This window comes from Mirounga angustirostris, unplaced genomic scaffold, assembly GCF_029215605.1.
Source record: "Mirounga angustirostris isolate CCGP_5_RB_7025 unplaced genomic scaffold, mMirAng1.0.hap1 SCAF_5, whole genome shotgun sequence".
NCBI classification, from domain to species: Eukaryota; Metazoa; Chordata; class Mammalia; order Carnivora; family Phocidae; genus Mirounga; species Mirounga angustirostris.
Genome location: NW_026991713.1, coordinates 96,474,193 through 96,491,137, shown reverse-complemented (window position 1 = coordinate 96,491,137; position 16,945 = coordinate 96,474,193). Strand labels below are relative to the sequence as shown.

At 55.8% G+C, this 16,945-nt stretch overlaps 2 protein-coding genes across 10 annotated transcripts in view; both read left to right on the top strand.

Moving 5' to 3' along the window:
- The window catches only part of NCAPD2 (non-SMC condensin I complex subunit D2), a 28,588-nt gene extending 18,890 nt beyond the window's left edge, over window positions 1-9,698 (top strand). For 8 of the 9 annotated variants that reach the window (XM_064591653.1, XM_064591649.1, XM_064591652.1 and 5 more), the window contains 18 exons: window positions 449-685; window positions 967-1,141; window positions 1,408-1,492; window positions 3,417-3,550; window positions 3,920-4,052; window positions 4,144-4,228; window positions 4,305-4,472; window positions 4,772-4,941; window positions 5,734-5,845; window positions 5,918-6,041; window positions 6,123-6,278; window positions 6,946-7,123; window positions 7,214-7,308; window positions 7,735-7,815; window positions 7,927-8,110; window positions 8,748-8,874; window positions 8,972-9,133; window positions 9,369-9,698. In XM_064591653.1, the coding sequence (XP_064447723.1) occupies window positions 449-685; window positions 967-1,141; window positions 1,408-1,492; window positions 3,417-3,550; window positions 3,920-4,052; window positions 4,144-4,228; window positions 4,305-4,472; window positions 4,772-4,941; window positions 5,734-5,845; window positions 5,918-6,041; window positions 6,123-6,278; window positions 6,946-7,123; window positions 7,214-7,308; window positions 7,735-7,815; window positions 7,927-8,110; window positions 8,748-8,874; window positions 8,972-9,133; window positions 9,369-9,454 (2,492 nt within the window). In that variant the 3' untranslated portion in view covers window positions 9,455-9,698. The remainder of the gene's footprint in view (window positions 1-448; window positions 686-966; window positions 1,142-1,407; window positions 1,493-3,416; window positions 3,551-3,919; window positions 4,053-4,143; window positions 4,229-4,304; window positions 4,473-4,771; window positions 4,942-5,733; window positions 5,846-5,917; window positions 6,042-6,122; window positions 6,279-6,945; window positions 7,124-7,213; window positions 7,309-7,734; window positions 7,816-7,926; window positions 8,111-8,747; window positions 8,875-8,971; window positions 9,134-9,368) is intronic. The other variant, XM_064591654.1, reaches the window with a different exon arrangement.
- Window positions 9,699-12,222: 2,524 nt separating this feature from the next.
- Window positions 12,223-16,455, top strand: GAPDH (glyceraldehyde-3-phosphate dehydrogenase). Its single transcript, XM_045873995.2, has 11 exons — window positions 12,223-12,360; window positions 12,627-12,667; window positions 14,324-14,423; window positions 14,510-14,616; window positions 14,737-14,827; window positions 14,963-15,078; window positions 15,177-15,258; window positions 15,474-15,625; window positions 15,717-15,795; window positions 15,895-16,076; window positions 16,180-16,455. The coding sequence occupies exons 2-11, from the start codon at window positions 12,645-12,647 to the stop codon at window positions 16,247-16,249; spliced, it is 1,002 nt and encodes a 333-aa protein (XP_045729951.1). The 5' UTR covers window positions 12,223-12,360; window positions 12,627-12,644; the 3' UTR covers window positions 16,250-16,455.
- Window positions 16,456-16,945: the final 490 nt, after the last annotated feature.

Genomic DNA, 16,945 nt, shown 5'->3' with positions numbered 1-16,945 from the left:
TAGTGGCTCTGCTCCAGAATGGAAGTAGCCCAAGGGCCTGAGATTGATAGTCATACGCTGTGAAAGGATGTTTCCAAAACCGTAGAGGACTTTAGAAATCTTTATTGAGAAATGAACCAAGATGTTTTAGCGTAGGTTCTAAATGTATACCTTCGGGGCGCCTGGGTGGCTCAGTTGTTGGGCGTCTGCCTTCAGCTCAGGTCATGATCCCAGGGTCCTGGGGTCGAGCCCTACATCGGGCTCCCTGCTCAGCGGGAAGCCTGCTTCTCCCTTTCCCACTCCCCCTGCTTGTGTTCCCTCTCTCGCTGTCAAATAAATAAAATCTTAAAAAAAATAAAATAAATGTATACCTTCCCACTGTGGAAACAAATATCCAGGGATGTTATAGCTGTTCGATTACCCCATATGCCCTCGAGCAGTAACCATCCTGTAATTCTCTAACTCCTAGGCCCAGCAGCTTCCGCACAGGAGAATACCCAGGGGCCGGCAGGGAACATGGGCCCAGAACAGACGGACTGTAAAGACAAGCCCAGTGTGTCCGAGCCTGGGAAACCTCGGGAGAACGATGAACTGGTGAAGCAGGAGATGCTGGTGCAGTATCTGCAGGATGCCTATAGGTTCTCTTTGAAGATTACAGAGGCCGTTAGCATCATCAGCAAGATGATGTATGAAAATACAACGACAGGTATGCCAGCGTCCCTCTCTGTAAGGCCTGGGTCTTGGGGTTGGAAACACCAGTCTCGTCCATATGTTATTGATGACTATCTGCTCCTTCAAAAGGCAGGTATTCTTTATTTCTGTTGGCTATGTATAGCCCCATGGAGCATGCGCATTTTAACACACACAGTATTTCACGATAGGGCCATCTGGGAGTTGACATTCTCGGGGAGAATGAGGAGAGCTGCCACTTCTAGTACTGGGGAATTTTGCCAAGCAGATGGGTGACATTTGTGTCTGTCCTCTCAGTCGTACAGGAGGTGATTGAATTCTTTGTGATGGTGTTCCAATTTGGGGTACCTCAGGCCCTGGTCGGGGTGCGCCGCATGCTGCCTCTCATCTGGTCTAAGGATCCTGGCGTCCGGGAAGCTGTGCTTAATGCCTACCGCCAACTTTACCTCAACCCCAAAGGGGACTCCGCCAGGTATATGTGGTACTTTTGCTTTGCCAACTTTTCTGAGGTCAGCTTCTCATGGGATGTCTGGCGGGGCCGGGGGCATCCTTCTAGAGGAGTTCCGAATCCAGAGGCCTGTAGATCTGTAATGGGGCTCAGGGTGGGGCTGGACTTCCAGTCAAGCCCATCCTACATAGTTATCTGACGCTGTGGTCAGATAGCCCTAACTAATAACCTGTGTGCCGGGTTCGAACTTACCAGTTTTTAATGACCTCTGCTCTCTGCTCTTCCCACAGAGCCAAGGCCCAGGCTTTGATTCAGAATCTCTCTTTGCTACTAGTAGATGCCTCAGTTGGGACCATCCAGTGTCTTGAGGAAATCGTAAGTCTCCTTTCTTCTACTTTCTTTCTTCCTTCCTTCCTTCCTTTCTTTTTTTAAACTTATTTATTTATTCAAGTAATCTCTACACCTAGCATGGGGCTCAAACTCACAACCCCAAGATCAAGTATCACACATTCCTCCAGCAGAGCCAGCCAGGTGCCCCCTTACTTCTACTTTCTTTATTCACTCAACAAGTATTGGTGAGTGGTTATGGTGTGTTCACAACTTACTCAGCACCGCAAAGTGTAAGATTGTTTTCAAGTTCCCAACTTAAAAGGAATCAACAGTGTGGTGGGTATAGCCAAACATAAAACCCGGGACGGTGTAGCACGCGGGCAATTAGTGCCAGGAAAAGTGGCACAGGTAACGTTTGTAGCAACAATGGTAACACAGCAATACTTCTAATATGCCAGGCGCTATTCTCAGCAGTTGGCTCGGCCGAACCTGTGTGATTCTCACACAGCCCTGTTGCTGATACTGGTAGTGCACATTTTACAGTGAGAAGTCTGAGGCACTGAGAGGTTGAGGAACTCGGCTAATTACAGCTGGTTTGCCGGAGAGACTTGCAATAAGAGCTCTGGACGACATACTCTTAACGTCTGTGTTACTCTGACGAGTCCCAAGTGGGAAAGAGAACAGTGTGAGGTAGGTGGTAGGACTTAAGCAGGGTCTTGATAAGTGTGATATAGAGAATCGGAGAAAGGAGAGAAGGACGTAGATGGAAAGCCAAGAAAGAGCACAGAGAGTTGCGGAATGAAGATTGTATTCGGGCTGGAAATTGTTACCTGGAAAAGCTAATAAAGTGGGAGTGTCAGTTGGAACTGGATTGTAAAGGTCCCTGAAGGCGTTTCACACGTCCTGGACTTTCCCCTTGTTCGCCAGCATTTCATTTAGGCGGATTTGCTTGTGTAGCCTTTGGACTGTGGGGCCCGAAGGTGGAGGTGGTCCTGACCACCGGCCTCCACTAGGTGGAGCGTGATGCCGGCCGCCTATCTCCTTGCTGGGGGAAAGAAGAGCCTGCTGGCGGCCACTGGCCTGAAGTCTTGTGGGCTAGCTCCTGGTCCGGAGCCCCTACCGTAGGCAAAGAAGAGCTATTTCTACAGGATGAGCAGAGGTGTGGCATGATGAAGTAGGTGTTTGGGAGACTAGTCCAACACAAACACACAGGTTGGTGGAGAGGAGGCTGCTGTAAGTGTGCAGTGTCAGGGCTGGACGGGGGGGGGAGGAAAAGCTATGGAACTGCACTTAATGGAAGATGGAGTTTAAAGGAAGAATGGGGGGTGCGCCTGGGTGGCTCAGTTGGCTGGGCATCTGCCTTCATTTGGCTCGGGTCATGATCCCGGGGTCCTGGGATTGAGCCCCGCATCGGGCTCCCTGCTCAGCAGGGAGTCTGCTTCTCCCTGTCCCACTGCCACACACACACTTTCTCTCTCTCTCTCAAATAAATAAATGAAATCTTTTTAAAAAACAAAGGAAGAATAGGTAAGACTATGTGAGAAAAAATTAGTTGACAGTGAAGTTCTAAGTATATGTGACTAAGAATGTTGGTACTCTGGGCAAAATGAGAAGGCAAGGAAGGATGGAGCCTTCTGTCTCAGACATGTTGAGTTGTGGTAACAGTAATAAGACCTATTAGAAATCTCTCAAATGTGGTCAGAACCACGGTTCCACACAGAACTGAACAAGGTTATGTCATTATGTCGTCTTAACCAATGTAGTTTTGAGGCCATGTGGGTGGAAAAGTGACAGAGATGGAAATACCTCCCCAAACCCCAACTTCACAATTCGAGCCTACTTCTTCCTTTGCCGGGCCTAAGTATTGCTTTTATCCACTTCAGGTTCTCCGTGTTCTTTTCAGAGAAGTGGACCAAGGACCGGGCGAATCATTATTTTCTGGCCTGAGCCCTTTTTCTTTTCTCTTCAGCTCTGTGAATTTGTGCAGAAGGATGAACTGAAGCCAGCAGTGACCCAGGTGCTGTGGGAGCGGGCAACCGAGAAGGTCCCCTGCTCTCCTCTGGAGCGCTGTTCCTCGGTCATGCTTCTGGGGATGATGGCGCGGTGAGGCTCAGGTCCAGACAGGCAGTAGGGATAAGAGGGGAAGGGAGGGCTCTGAGAAAGTTCCCTTCCCTTTGGCACCGGCAGTCAGGCCTGGCAGCTGTACATGAGTTGCCTACCTCAATGAAAAGTAAAAATAAAATAGTGCAAGTACCAGCCCCCACCACCCTCCCCCCGCCCAGCCCAGCAGAAATAATGGGATTCAGGCCAGCAAGAGGGATTCTGAAGGCCAGCCGTGTTAGAGCCTCTCCTGGAGCGCTCCAGGGCTCCCAGAAAGCCTTGCACTGAGCACCATTGCCTACTCCACTTGGCGTTATTCCCTACAGAGTGCTGTTCCTGACTGGCTCTAACTCTGTGGCTTCCTTCCCCTAGAGGAAAACCAGAAATTGTGGGAAGCAACTTAGACACACTGGTGAGCATAGGGCTGGACGAGAAGTTTCCACAGGACTACAGGCTGGCCCAGCAGGTGTGCCATGCCATTGCCAATCTCTCTGACAGGAGAAAGGTATGTGGGGGTCTCCAAACCAAGGAAAGTGGGGGGTCCTCTTATCCACTCTCAACACATACCCACGTTTTGTCTTTGCTGTTCTCGACAGCCTTCTCTGAGCAAACGTCACCCCCCCTTCCGGCTGCCTCAGGAACACAGGCTCTTTGAGCGACTGCGGGAGGTGATCACAAAAGGTGAGCTAGCATGAAGGCCTTGGGCAGAATCGAGTCCTTTCTCTGCAGTGGGTAACTTCTCCCTTCCCCTCTGCAGGCTTCGTGCACCCAGACCCACTCTGGATCCCATTCAAGGAGGTGGCGGTGGCCCTCATTTACCAGCTGGCAGAGGGCCCTGAGGTGATCTGTGCCCAGATATTGCAGGGCTGTGCGAAACAGGCCCTGGAGAAGCTGGGAGAGAAGAGCAGCACCCAGGAGGGCCCGAGTGAGTGGGCAGAGGGTCCCCAGTGGGCAGGCAGCCAGATTCTACTGCTTTCCTTGTCGGGCCAGAAGCCGCTGCCAACACGGCTGCGTACAGCAGCCCATGACCCGCCCCCAGACCACCCTCTGTCACTTTTGTCACTCAGATCGGGCCAGTCGCTACCGCCATCTCCCCACCCCCACCTCTTCTTCGCATGCTTTGCATATGGCCCGTGAGCAAGAAGAGCCTTCAGAACAGGGTGCAGGGCTCTGTGAAACCTGATTTTGTCTTTTTCTCCCTGCTTTCCTTCTCCCCTCCTCCAGAGGACACCCCCATGCTCCCCACTTTCCTGCTGATGAACCTGCTGTCCTTGGCTGGAGACGTGGCCCTGCAGCAGCTGGTGCATTTGGAACAGGCAGTGAGTGGAGAGCTCTGTCGGCGCCGCGTTCTTCGGGAAGAACAGGAGCAGAAGACTAAGGACCTAAAGGAGAAGGTGAATGAAGTGCCTGGGCATTTGGGTTTGTGTCCCAAGCCTTGCCCAGCTTTGTTTCATGGCCTGGGGTCATTCACATTTCCTCCTGGGGATCCCTGCTTTCCTACCATTAAATAAAATGAAGAAGAGGCTCTGCTCCTTACTTTTACTACTCTGGGAAAGATTAGTGAGAACAAAGATGGAGCAGTCCGTTCACCATCACCCAGGAAGGAAGGTTTTAGGGAAACACAGGGCACTGAGTTAGGGACCTCAGGCTGGCCCCCAGAGGCGCTGCTTATGAGGACGAGCACACCCCCCCCCCCCCCTTCCCATCAGCCTTGGTCACTGGGCCTGCCACCTGATGGGGACATTGTGTTCTCCACTAGAGGCAGTGATGTCTTGCAAACCAGTTAGACACAGAGCCTTGCAGCAGTGGAATAAGGTCTGACCTTTGTGACCTTGAACCACTGTCCACGTGATCCGTCTGTTGACTGTATACAGGAAACGGCCTGCTTCCCTGAGGATGGGTTCCGAGGTGGAGGCATATGCTTTGGCAACTTGAATATAAATGCCATTTGTTCAATTTTGAATTTGCCAATTCAGATTTGGCAACGTGAAAACAACACTACAGAGACCTAGTTCTTTTCCTCTGGAATTCAGGAGCCCTCCCTCTCCACAGACACATTTGGCAGTTGTAGGAGGAGTTGTGCAGTACCGGGCTTTCCCCAGATGCAGTCCTACAAAATGAAAGGTAGGCTGCAGTCAGAAACACTGTCCCGGATGAGCCGTGACGCCTGGTTTCTTCCCCACCAGAACGCCAGCTCTGAGACCGCCATGGAGGAGGAGATGGGGCTGGTGGGCGCAGCCGCCGACGACACGGAGGCAGAACTTATCCGCGGCATCTGCGAGCAGGAGCTGTTAGATGGTAAGGCTGGCTGAGGGGCCTGCTCCCCGGCCGACATAGCCCATCCCAAACCAAGCGCCGTTCTGCTGACAGGCACACAGGTCCTGGCTGCCTTCGTTCCACTTCTGCTCAAAGTCTGCAACAGCCCTGGCCTCTACAGCAACCCGGAGCTCTCTGCGGCAGCTTCACTTGCCCTGGGCAAGTTCTGCATGATCAGGTAGGTCCTGGGGGCAGGAGCGCCCGCTCTGAGAGGATGGGAATCGACGGTCTCCCTGATGGTCCTTTCCTGGCCCCCTAGTGCCACTTTCTGTGACTCCCAGCTTCGTTTGCTGTTCACCATGCTGGAAAAGTCCTCACTCCCCATTGTCCGGTCTAACCTCATGATTGCTACTGGGGATCTGGCCATCCGCTTCCCCAACCTGGTGGACCCCTGGACACCTCATCTGTATGCTCGGTAAGAGAGCCCTCATGACACTTCTATTTTTTTTTATTTTTTTATTTTTAAAGGTTTTATTTATTTGACAGAGAGCACAAGCCGAGGGAGCGGCAGGCAGAGGGAGAGGGAGAAGGAGAAGCAGGCTCCCCGCCGAGCAGGGAGCCTGATGCGGGACTCGATCCCAAGACCCTAGGATCATGACCTGAGCCGAAGGCAGACGCTTTACAACTGAGCCACCCAGGCAACCCTCTCATGACACGTTAGCAGGCCTCACCAGCTCTTGGAGGCTGCAGTTCGGCCAGTATAAAAATCACTAAAACTGTGTTTGGTCTTTAGCATTACCCTGAACATCTGCTTGATACTTGACCTGTACAGGCCCTGGCTAAATATGGCCCCAAAGGGATTGGCGCCTCTATCCAAAGCCTTGGCTACAAGCTTGGCCTCTTCCCCCAATCCATTTTCTAACTGCTTCAAGGATGTCACGTTAAGAAGGGGTACGAGAGGGGCACCTGACTGGCTCAATCAGTAGAGCATAAGACTCTTGATCTTGGGGTCATGAGTTCGAGCCCCACGTTGGGGGCAGAGTTTACTTAAAAGAAAAAAAAAAGAAGAAGGGGTAATAGATTCCTGCTGAGGGCCTTTCCTTGCCAGCGTTGGTCCCAGTGACTTAAGATTTCATTCCCAGGCTCCGGGACCCAGCTCGGCAAGTTCGGAGAACAGCGGGGCTGGTGATGACCCACCTGATTCTAAAGGACATGGTGAAGGTGAAGGGGCAGGTGAGCGAGATGGCCGTGCTGCTCATCGACCCCGTGCCTCAGATCGCTGCCCTGGCCAAGAACTTCTTCAATGAGCTTTCCCACAAGGTGAGAGGCAGCCAGGCAGCTGAGGGCTCGCTGCTGAGGGGCAGGCACACCACCGTCCCTCTAACGTGACTCTCTCTCTCTCTCTCCCAGGGCAATGCGATCTATAACCTCCTTCCAGATATCATCAGCCGCCTGTCAGACCCCGAGGGAGGGGTGGAGGAAGAACCTTTCCACACCATCATGAAGTACGGTTCCCTGGGCCTGGGAGCACATTTTTCATGTAGCACATGCTTAGGAATCAGACAAACCTGTGTTTGAATTCTAGCTCTGCTACTTTTTAGCTATATGGCCTTGAGCGATGACTTATCCTCTCTGTGCCTGTTCCTCCTCTAGGAAATGAGGCCTAGGATACTTGCCCCTTAGTTCTTGAGGATTCAGCACGATCACGTTTCTAACATGGTGGTAGGCACATAGTGGTCCTCACCACCCGGCAGCTGCTTTTGTTATAAATTCCCATTCTCGGTGAACGTTTCTCCAGGGGTGGGGTGGACCTTTTTCTGAGGGCACAGGAAGAGGGCAGGAGGAATGGCCAGGAGGGTGACAGAGGGCTGGTGCTGGGGGAGGGATGGCTGCCCCTGGGAGCTCACACGCCCACATCTCCCCTCCCTCAGGCAGCTCCTCTCCTACATCACCAAGGACAAGCAGACCGAGAGCCTGGTGGAGAAGCTGTGCCCGCGCTTCCGCACTGCTCGGTAGGCTGCTGTCCCCCTGGGGCGGCCCTGAGGCCGTGGGAGCCGGCCGAGGAAGGACAGGCCTTTGCCTCTCCGCCCCGCGACTCCTCACGAGGCCCTTGCCGTCTGCAGGACCGAGCGGCAGTACCGGGACCTGGCCTACTGTGTGTCACAGCTGGCCCTCACAGAGCGAGGCCTCCGCAAGATGCTGGACAACTTTGACTGCTTTGGGGATAAACTGTCAGATGAGTCCGTCTTTAGTGCTTTTTTGTCGGTCGTGGGCAAGCTGCGGCGTGGAGCCAAGCCCGAGGGCAAGGTGAGCCTGCTGCCCCAGACTGCCCTGCAGCCAAGTCACCAGCACCACCTGAGACCAGCTCTTTCTGTCTCCAGTTCCTGTTTCTTTGTTTCTTTTTCTCTTTTTTAAAATAAACTTTATTTTTTAGAGCAGTTTTAGGTTCAAAAGCAAAATTGAGTGGAAGGTATAGACTTCTTCCATTGCCCCCTGCCCCCACACATGTCCAGCCTTCCCCACGATCAGCTTCCCCCCCCAAAGTGGCACATTTGCTACAATCGATGAACCTGTGTTGACACATCATTATCACCCAAAGTCCATAGGTCACTCTTGGTGTGCATTTTGTGGGTTTGGACAAGTATATAATGCCCTGTGTCCATCATTCTAGTATCATATGGTGCAGTTTCACTGCCAAAGAAGTCCTCTGTGCTCCCCCACTGACTCTCTGTCCCCCCAACCCCTGGCAACCACTGATTTGTTTTGCTGTCGCCACGGTTTTGCCTTTTCCAGAACATCCTATACTTGCAGTCATGCAGTATGTACCCCTCTCTCGGTGATCTACATTTAAGTTTTCACCATGTTTTTTCATGGACTTGTTTCTTTTCCATCATAGAAGTAACTGTGTTTCCAGGCCTGCTCTTCATCTCTTCTTCCCTTCCAGGCTATAATAGATGAATTTGAACAGAAGCTTCGGGTCTGCCACACCAGAGGGTTGGATGCAGTAGAAGACCTTGAGGTTGGCCAAGGGGGTAGCCAGAGAGCCCCATCAGCCAAGAAACCATCCACTGGTATGTGAGGCAGCCCCACGGGTGAGCCACAGGTGAGAGATCCGGCCCTCCTCTCAGAGGTTCCTTTTTTGGGGACTCGTGTCTCTGCCTCTTCTAGTCTCTAAGCGGCACCAGCATCTGGCTTCTGCAGCCTCATCAGACGGTGACTTTGTCACCCCCGAGCCCCGCCGTACTGCCCATCGGCATCGAAACACTCAACAGCGAGTTTCAAAAAAGAAACCCAGAATCATCTTCTCGAGTGATGAGTCCAGCGAGGAAGGTATGATGCTCCCTCCCGGCCTTGGTCCAGAGGGGGCGTATTTTCGGGGGTGAGGCCGGTTCTGCTGGGGTCCTGCTGTGTAGATTGTCTCCGCCCCCTCCCCCGAGGTGTCTTCCCCACAGTTTGGGTTTTGTTTCTGCTGCGTGGTCTGGGGCCATCCCATTTGTTGCCTGAGATCTACTTTTCACCATCTTTGTGACTCAGCTTTTTCTCATTCCTCCAATCCTCTGAGTAGAGCTTTCAGCAGAGATGACAGAAGATGAGACACCCAAGAAGACCACACCCATCCGCCGAGCACCTCCTCCAAGGCACAGGCCCTGAGAGGTCATGTTGCCTGTTTCCGTCCCTGCTGTGCAGGGTGTCTGGTGGTGTGACCTAGAAGTCCATTGCTCTTGTAAAATACTTGTTTGCCTGTCTTCGTGTCTTTTTAATATACAATGGTCTTTATAATGTAAAGCGTCTCTCTTAAACTAGCCCAACTGAACTGAATTGAGCTGCTTTCACTGGAATATATGTCTGCCAGTCTCCTTGTTTCCTACTGAATAAATGTTTTTATATACTTTTAGACGTTTTTCCTAGGCTTGTCTGTTTCATCTTTCACATTGGCCCAGATGCAGGAGAAAGGGAGAGGATTGAAAGAGGAGCCCCAACGTCCTGGGGCCTATCTCAAGATCTGATAAGCTCCATTCTCCCTTGGTGCCTCATCTTCCCCTTCTCGACCTCCTCACACTGCACAAGTGACAGGACTGCTCCTCGGTGGGTGGCGAAGCACGTAGTGTTTAGTCTCCGGATCAGCGCGCTCCACCTGGGGGCGGTTTTGCCCTCCAGGAGACATTTGGCAATACCTAGAGATCACAACCTACGTGGGAGGGATGCTGTCTATCAGCATCTAGTGGGGAGAGACCAGGGATGTTGCTAGATACGGTATCATGCAGAAGACAGACTCCACAACAGAATGATTCAGCCCAAAGCGTCAATCTGTGGTGCTGAGGTGGAGAAACCCCTCTCTAGACCAGGGTCTAGTCTCTGTGCTCCCCTCCCCCATTTGTGCTCCCCGAGCCCGACTCTGGGACAGGTGACCACCAGACTGATGGAAGATCAGGTCCCCTCCACCATCTGTGGAGACCGTCTGCCTACCAAGGCATCGCTTGACTGTACGGGGTCTGTGGGAAGTCAGCACCTCACGCAGGCACTGCTTTAGACTGCCCACCCCCTCAACTCCCCAAGTCTGCTCTGCTGAGTCACCTGGACCAGGAGGCAGCAAGCGTGCTCTCATGAACACACTGGTGTCTTTGCTGTCATGACGACGGCAGGCTGCATCCGTAATGCTCCATGGGCACTGAGCTCCCTTTTTGGCAGAAGACACTAATGAGAAAGGACATGCATGTGGCAAAAGGGAAGATGGGAGCTCAGCCACACATTCTAGGTAGTGTGGGAGCATGGAGGGGCTTCTAAGGGAAAGGGTTCATGGTCCTGGTTGAGCCTGAGCAGGAATGGAACGGTTAGCAGCTGAGTCCCTACCCCAGGCTCCAGCCCATTGCTTGTGGCGCTTCCCACCTCCCATCACCATTAGGTGCCCTCTGGCCCTGCTCTTGGGGTTCGTGAAAAGCCTGGGAACCAACCATGCACATGGCTGGCAGGCAGACCTAGATTTGGCTCTGGGGCTCCAAGGAGGGAGGGCAGTCCCAGAAAGGGCAGGGACTGGGGGGTGGGAGTCGGGATGCGGGAGAGCGCGTTCTCTGCCTTTTAAGCGAAGGTTATCACCAGGCGGGCTAAACTTAGCACAGGCTCTTCAGCTAGAAAAGGGGGCTGGTCTCAGGTTACGCTGGGCCAGCAAAGAGGCCCCTGGATCCCCAGCCCCCCAGCACCTGCTGATGGGCCATGTCCATTCCACCCCACCCCCTTCTAAACCCTTGTTCTCGGCTCAAGCGTTCTGAACGGAGCCCTTCCATCCTCAGCTGGCAAAACCTGCGCAGCTGGGGCTCCGGACTGTTGGAGGAGAATGGATCCCTCCTTCTACCTCGCGTGGGGCTGGGGGCCGGTTCCCACTACGTGCCCAAGACTTCCTAATTCTTTCCCTCTTCTGGACTCCTCACCCTGCCCCCAACATCCCCGGGGCGCGCAGGCAGGGAAGGGGAGTCCCTGGCTCTGGGGCTGGCCGGCACGTCCCAGGATGGGGAGGGACTTCCGCCCTCACGTCCCCGCTCTCTGGCCGGGGTGGGGACGGTGAAAGGGGCACTGTCTCCCGGCCTGGGCGGCACAGCACTCAGATCTCCCATCAGCGACTCTGGGAGGCCTCCGGCCTTGCGTCCTCCCCCTGCGGCCCAGCCCCGCCTGGGGGAGAGCAGCTGGTGCAGCTGGTGCACACAGGGCCTGGTTTGTCCGCCCCAATTATCAGCTCTCCGGGCTGCCCGAGCTTGCAGGACAGCGTGACCTTCAGTGCAGAAACCTCCCCCCACCCCCCAGCCACCTCCCGAGCCTCCTTCCTCTCCAGGCCCCCACTGCCCAGTGCCAGCCCAGGCCCCCGGCCCAGGGAGGCCAGGAGCCAGGGCCTGGAGAGGGGAAGTGGGGGCTGGGCCGAGCCCGGCAGGAGGCGGGCGGACCCCTCCCGGGCCTTTTCCTCTGCAGTTCCTCCGCCACTACCGAAGAGCCTTGAGGAGAAGTTCCTCAGCCTTCCCGCCTCTCGGCCTCTGAAAGAAAGGGGATGGGGGTGGACGCGTGCAACCGCGAGGGGTCCCGGCTTCGGCTCCAATTCCCCATCCCACCAGCTCCCAAAGTCCTCCCGTTTCATCTGTGCAGCAATTTTAATGGCCCTGGCTCCCGGAGGCTTTCCGTTGTCACCAGGAGCCCGGTCCTGGGGTCCACAGTCCCTGCATGGCCACAGGATGCCCACGAGTGCCGTTAGCGATCACCTCCTCCCCTGGGCTGGTCTCAGTCCCCTCCCCCACTCCGTCCCTAGCCCACACGCTCGGTGCGTGCACACGGGAAGCAGCAGGCGGGTCAAAAAAAAAAAATTGGGCCCGGCTACTCGCGGCTTTACGGGCGCACGTAGCTCAGGGCCTCCGCGCCCTTGGGCCCCGACTGGGCAAGCCGGCGGGAGGCGGGGCCCGCGCACCCACGCCCCCTCCCGCCCCGCCCCGGCGCTATAAATTGAGACTGCAGCCTCCGCTGGCGCTCTCTGCTCCTCCCCGTTCGACAGGTAGCCGCATCCTCTGGTGCAGTGCCAGGTAAAGCCCGGCCAAACCAGACGGAGGGGAGCCGCGAGAGGCCCGGGCACGGCTCCGAAGGGGGCCCGGGGTGCTCGCGGACCCGGGTTGGGCTGCGTGGCCGCGGGTCGGGCGTGCCCGGCCGGACCTCCGCATTGCAGGGGTGGGAGGGCGGACGTGCCCGAGCGCGGAGTGGGAATGGAGGCCTGGGGGGAGGGGAGGGCAGCGGCCGCACTGCAGCCGCCGCCCACCCCCGCGCTCTAATGCTCGCCTTCCTCTCTCCGCAGCCGCGTCCCCGAGACACGATGGTGAAGGTCGGAGTGAACGGGTGAGTTCGGGGCTGGGGTGGGGCATCGAACCCTGCGGCCCGGGCGAGCGCGTGGGTGGGGGACGCGAGTGCGGTGGTCCTACCCCCCCCCCCGCAAGGAGAACTCAAGGTCGGCGCTCTGACCTGACGGAGGCCCCCGCCGCAGAGGGCCTCGTGGCCCCCACCCCATCCCCGGCTGTGGCGCCTCCTGCAACGCCCACCCTGCGGTTCGAGGCGCCCGCAGCCTTCCCCTCCCACCTGCCTGCGATCCGCGGGAGCGCCGCCTTCCCGGCTTAGGAGCCATTCCCTTAATCCCCCGGCCGGGGCTTCTTTCTTTGCTTTCGCGCCCTGCGGGGTCACGTGCCGGGGAGGCGCCCCTCCCCCCAGCCCCCCCCCCCCACCTCGCCGGCGCGGTGCCGGGCTCCCGGGCCTCGGCTGGGTGCGCAGCCCGCCGGCACCGCTCGTTTGCGGTAACCCAGCCGCCATGTTGCAACGGGGAAGGAAGTGAAGGAACCACCGTTAGGAAACGGTCCGTAGCTCTTCCCCGTTCCTCCTTCCTCGCCTATGACTAAGCCTCCTCGGCCTGCCCTCGGCGGGGTGGAGTCGCCTCTGTCCCGTGAGCCAGGTGAGGCAAGGCTTCCGGCAGCCTTGCTCTCGAAAGAGCTGGGCTGCAGAACTCTGAGCACACACCATCCGCTAGGCTGCCAACCAGATTTCCCTCAGGGCTGCCCTTGCTACAGGAGCCTCTGGTGAATCAGAAACCTGGCTTTAGGGGAGTCCTTTTTTTTTCCTCTTTTTCTTTTTTTTTTTTCCCTTTCTGCGGAGAGGTGTGGTAGCTGCAGCTTAGTGCCGTGCTGGGGGAGCTGAGTCATGGGTAGTTAGAAATTTTCCACCACAAAATGGCTCCTGTGGCGGCAGCCCCTTCCATCACACTGGCCCTCCTCGAAGAAGCGCTCTTCTTCCTTCGATGCCTAGAGCTGACCCAATCCTAACGACCAAGGCTATAAAGGTCACTGGGAGGATTAGGTGTCCATGAGCCTTGGGAATCCTGCCCTTCTCACCAGACCATCTTCCAGAAATCAGATCCCCACTCCACTCTAATCTGGGGTTAAATATAGCTGCCTGACCTTTCTGCAGCTGGGGGCCTGGGTTTCTCTTACCTCTCACACACGCGCACACATCTGTTGCTTTTGCTCCTGATTTTTAGAAGAGGGCTTGCGAGGACAGGTAGCTTAATACACTAGAGCCCTGAGATTAGGGGGTGGGAAGTGCTCCTTTTTTCCCTCTTTCCATTGTGGAGGAAGAGATGGGCTTTCCCCATCCAGTTAATTTCTGACCTTTGCTCGTGCTTTTTGAGCTTGGTGTTGCTAAGTGTGCAAGTCTCTGCTGCCCAGAGGGTGTATCCTGAAGCTGGGCCAGACCATGCCCTGCACTGCTGTTTCTCCTGGTAGGACTTGGAGATGCTGGGGAGTTGGGCAAGTGTTTGAACCCAGTCACCTCTTGGGCAGGCTGTCCTGGCGGGGTTGCGCAGGATAAAATTAGACCTTCTGGGACTTTTCCTGGTGGCCAGGAAGTGCCATCCTCTAACCCCTGAAAGAGGAGGAGTTGGGCTGCTTCCATGCCCAGGAGGATTCCCCCCCCCCCCACTCATTCCTTCTTGCCCCTTGCCTTTCTCAGATTTGGCCGTATTGGGCGCCTGGTCACCAGGGCTGCTTTTAACTCTGGCAAAGTGGATATTGTTGCCATCAATGATCCCTTCATTGACCTCAACTACATGGTGAGTGCTGCCACTGCAGGTGTCAGAGCTCTGCAGAGCCTGGCTGAACTGCAGCCCCTCACTGCCCCTTCCTACCCCCCCCCCAGGTCTACATGTTCCAGTATGATTCCACCCATGGTAAATTCCACGGCACAGTCAAGGCTGAGAACGGGAAGCTTGTCATCAATGGAAAGTCCATCTCCATCTTCCAGGAGTAAGTGTGGAAGATGGAACAGGAAGAACTTTGCTTTGAGGGAGGTACTAGGATGGGAGGACCACCTTGGGTACGTAGTACCTCATGTCCCTGAGCTTGGCGTCTTGTCTACCCTTGTAGGCGAGATCCCGCCAACATCAAATGGGGTGATGCTGGTGCTGAGTATGTTGTGGAGTCCACTGGGGTCTTCACCACCATGGAGAAAGCTGGGGTGAGTGCCAGGGAGACTAAAGATGGGAGGGGTTGATCCTGGGATTTGGTACAGCGGGAAGCATGGGGACTGCGGGGACTGCGGGCTCAGACCAGGAAAGGGAGGGTCTGGATTGTCATGACTCCTCTGCTGCAGGCTCACTTGAAGGGCGGGGCCAAGAGGGTCATCATCTCTGCTCCCTCTGCCGATGCCCCCATGTTCGTCATGGGTGTGAACCATGAGAAGTATGACAACTCTCTCAAGATTGTCAGGTAAGCTTGGCAGAGGGGAGAGGAGTGGAGAAGTGGCCGGATAATAACTGTGTGATAAGATGGACCTGCTTGCCCTTGACGTGCGTCCCTCTTTTCAGCAATGCTTCCTGCACCACCAACTGCTTGGCCCCTTTGGCCAAGGTCATCAATGACAACTTCGGCATCGTGGAGGGACTCATGGTACGAGTGCTGGGGAAAGTGCGCAGAGCCCATGGACTTCTCACCCAGGACTACCATCTTTTTCTCTGCTTAGGACATGGTCCTGGGCTGGGGGGGTGCCACGGGGCACTGGGGGTTCCAAGGTCAGGTCATTCTGCCCCTTAATTCTCCCCAAGGGTGGGTGAGGTGACGAGTACCGCACAGGCCCTCACTCACTCCTTCCCCCGTGCTCGCAGACCACCGTCCACGCCATCACTGCCACCCAGAAGACCGTGGACGGCCCCTCTGGGAAGCTGTGGCGCGACGGCCGAGGGGCTGCCCAGAACATCATCCCTGCTTCCACTGGCGCTGCCAAGGCTGTGGGCAAGGTCATCCCTGAGCTGAATGGGTGAGGCTCCTGGCTGCTTTCCTGCTCTGGGGGTCTTGGGGGGGGGCGGTCAGGAGGACTGGTGCTGACCCCGTTCCCCCCCAATCTGTAGGAAGCTCACTGGCATGGCCTTCCGTGTCCCCACCCCCAACGTGTCCGTCGTGGATCTGACCTGCCGCCTGGAGAAAGCTGTAAGTGGGGGTCGGAGAAGGTGGTGCACTAGGGATGGGCGTCTGGGGGAGACCGGCAGGATTGGAACCTGAATAACCATCTTGATTTTACCTTGTCAGGCCAAATACGACGACATCAAGAAGGTGGTGAAGCAGGCGTCAGAGGGCCCCCTCAAGGGCATCCTGGGATACACTGAGGACCAGGTTGTCTCCTGCGACTTTAACAGCGACACCCACTCCTCCACCTTCGATGCCGGGGCTGGCATTGCTCTCAACGACCACTTTGTCAAGCTCATTTCCTGGTATGTGGCCGGGGTGGGGCAACACCTGAGAAAGTGGCGAGCGTCCGGCGCCCTCTGGTGGCCGGTTCGGGAAAACAGCCCTTCACGCTTGATCTCCTTCCAGGTATGACAATGAATTTGGCTACAGCAACCGGGTGGTGGACCTTATGGTCCACATGGCCTCCAAGGAGTAAGAGCCCCCTGGACCACCAGCCCCAGCAAGAGCAAGAGGAAGAGAGAGGCCCTCAGCTGCTGGGGAGTCCCTGCCCCTACTTCCCCTGAAACACTGAGAATTTCCCGACCTCCTCCGTTTCCATCCCAGACCCCCTGAAGAAGGGGAGGGGCTTGGGGACCCCTACCTTGTCATGTACCATCAATAAAGTATACTGTACCCAGCCAACTCTTTGGGATTTTTAGCTTATTCTGAGGTCTGGGATAAAGGGGAGGGGAGCTAGGCTGGGTGCCAAAGTGAAACCAGTCTTGTGGACAGTACCCAAGAAAGGCCCAGCATAGCCCAACCAGGCATAAACTCCCATGTCTTGGGCCTAACCGAGAGCATCCCTCACAAAGGTGTGTGCACTGCACTCCTAAGAGCCATTGGGATTGGTCTTCACTTTGGCTTAGTATCCCTTCAGGGCCCCTAGGTGCTACATGACCCAACATGACATCAGAGGGCAAGTCCATTTTGTCACCAGGTGACCTGGCTGCCTCTGTCTGAAAGCCGTTCTGTCTGCAGCCACCTGGAGGGTAACCTTGGCCCGGGAAGTCGCGCTCTGGAACTGGGCTACCAAGTCCTGTGGCCTTGACTGGCTCCCGGGCTGCGGAGAGGTCTGCACTGTCACTTGCCTAGTGTGCCCTAGTTCCTCCATCTGTGAAATGATAGGCCAGGC